Source organism: Lactuca virosa, chromosome 6, assembly GCF_052849685.1.
Source record: "Lactuca virosa cultivar CGN04683 chromosome 6, Lactuca_virosa_CGN04683_v6, whole genome shotgun sequence".
NCBI classification, from domain to species: Eukaryota; Viridiplantae; Streptophyta; class Magnoliopsida; order Asterales; family Asteraceae; genus Lactuca; species Lactuca virosa.
This window is the reverse complement of record NC_136431.1, coordinates 77,109,379-77,111,809: the sequence shown is the minus strand read 5'-3', so window position 1 is coordinate 77,111,809 and position 2,431 is coordinate 77,109,379. Positions and strand designations below refer to the sequence as shown.

Genomic DNA, 2,431 nt, shown 5'->3' with positions numbered 1-2,431 from the left:
TTTTTTCATTTCCTTAATAGATATGTCGTGAAGTCAAACCCAAGTCAAACCTATGTCGTGAAGTCAAACCCAAGTCAAACCCAAAAAGACCTTACTGTTATTATAAATATTACCAATTAATTAATGACATTGGTCCCTCCATCCAACAGTGAGAGAGTATGTAATTACATTTTTTAGAGTTGATGTTTCTTTGTAAATATTTGAGCCTTGTAATTGCATGATCCGATCAATTAAAGTACTTAATTTGTATTTTGTTGATTGTGCTTATAATTTTATTTCACATTCAGTTTGTCATTTTATTACTTGACTCATCAGGTGGTTGGGCCATCTCTTATATCAGGATCACGAGGGTTGCGAGGTGTTTCACCATTGTTCATTTTCTCAAGTGATGGATACCGCACCGAGATGTTGAACATGAGGTACACAGTACACTACTAAACATATATGCACGTATTCAAATACACACTTATGTTAAGATAATACATATAAATCAAATTAATACATGGAAAACTGAAAATTAAGAAAAAAAAATGTCCCATTGTGGGCACAAAATTTAAATGCATGAAAGCTTCATTTAACAAGTGTTTAATGACAAACAACACCCAAGATAGAGCTTTCATTTAACAAGTGCTTAGTGACAAACAACACCCAAAATAGAAGTAAAAATCATCAAAATACCACAAAGTAAAATCAGGAGTTATATAAGCATTAGTAATTATAACAAAACACTTGATTGTTTTGTTGATCATCTTAGTTGACCCAAGGATTCAATGTTATTGCTCAATTCTTGAAGTTTCTTCATCCTCACTCTTTCACTTTCAGTCACCAACTGCATATACAATCAAGCAAAAACAAACTAAATATTTTGTGGCCTTTTTCAGAGAATTAAAAGTAACTATTAAAAAAAAGAAGCATGTACCACCTCCATCAATCTTGCTACCAGTTGAGCTTTCTCCTTGGTTTTTTCATTGAAAGCTTCTAAAGCTTCTCTATATTCTTTCTCCTGGTGATTTGATTTCAATTTTAATAATATATTTAACAAACGGGAATAAAACAATATAATTAATTTAATAATTAATTAAGGAAAAGTGTAAACCAAATAAAGAATTAATTAAGAAAGTAATAATGATCATGATGCATGTTTCACCTTCTTATGGCAGCTTAGTCCCAATGGCTTTAACTCTTTGTTGACCAAATCAATCTTCTTACGAACGCTTGTCACCTCCTTCCTCCTTGGATCTTCCAGTCCTTCAAGCTCCTATTTCTCACATTTTCTTTTATAAATTATTAACTTTAAAAAAATTAGAAATGAAAATTAAGTTTTTCAATCAAAGAAGGCACAATTCCAACTTGAAACTTCTATTCTAACATGGGTGATAAGAAACCCACCATCTCCAGATAATTGATCATAACTATAATTTTATGTAAACTTGAATCAAGTAAAGTCTGTCAAGAACATGTTTCCCAATTTTATTATTTCCAAAATAAACATGCACACAATGAAGAAAATTATACGTACGTCACGGATTTCAGCCAACTTCTTGGTTTCTTCTTCAACACGTCCTAACTGAGCATGAACCTTCTCCCTAACCTCCATTTTCTTCTTCTTGATCTCTTCTTCTTTAACCCTAAAAGCCAACAACGCTGATTTCGACAATTCTTCTTCGTCATCACCAATCATGGGACTCCTGTTATAGCCGATTAACCCTGATGAGTTCTTCATTGGCATCATCATTTGTGATTGTTGTTGTCGATCTAATGCCATTTTAGGAAAACTCTTGTTCTCTTTCTAATGGATGTTGCCTTATATGCTTTATGTAGGCATTATAGTAATCTTTTGCTTCTGTTCAAGATGCTCAATCTAGGTAGTTGGCATTAACATGTGGGCATTAACCCTACTAGCTTTATTGTCAATAAATCTTGGATTGAAGTGAAAAGTCTAAAATGCCCTGGCCATTGTTATAATGATAAAATGGTGAACACCCACTTTGTAAAACACCTTCGCAACTTCCTCCCAAGAATAGTAATTGTCTTTAACGTTGGACGGTGAGAGTTGGTAAAGTGGAAGAAGATCATGCCATTAGTATAATTTATGCAAGACTTGGTCAAAAATCTTGTTTAGGCTTTTTTGAGTCATGATTAAAGAAAAAGCCTAAATATGGGTGCTCCAATTTCCCTCATAATTATTTGACATTGAACTTCTACATCTACATACATGCATAGGTTTTGTATGTTACGGTTATTGTAACATTACATTAGTTGTAAACAAGAATAATAGTCTTGATTTTTAGATTTGGATTTAGTTAAAATATTATTCTATCGTTTAAAGTTTGGGTTTTAGATTTATCTAATTTTTATACAAAACGAGGAAGATAATATGGTTGAAATGTCGTAAGAAAAAGAGTGTGGACGAATCTTCTATTTACTTGGA

The 2,431-nt window shown here is 32.3% G+C and overlaps 1 protein-coding gene across 1 annotated transcript; it reads right to left on the bottom strand.

Moving 5' to 3' along the window:
• Positions 1-501: 501 nt before the first annotated feature.
• On the bottom strand, positions 502-1,891 carry LOC145120276 (uncharacterized). Its single transcript, XM_079056094.1, has 4 exons — positions 1,520-1,891; positions 1,148-1,258; positions 923-1,003; positions 502-829 (listed from the first exon to the last, which is right to left on the bottom strand). Exons 1-4 carry the CDS (start codon positions 1,763-1,765, stop codon positions 746-748), a joined length of 522 nt encoding a protein of 173 aa, XP_078912220.1. The 5' UTR covers positions 1,766-1,891; the 3' UTR covers positions 502-745.
• Positions 1,892-2,431: the final 540 nt, after the last annotated feature.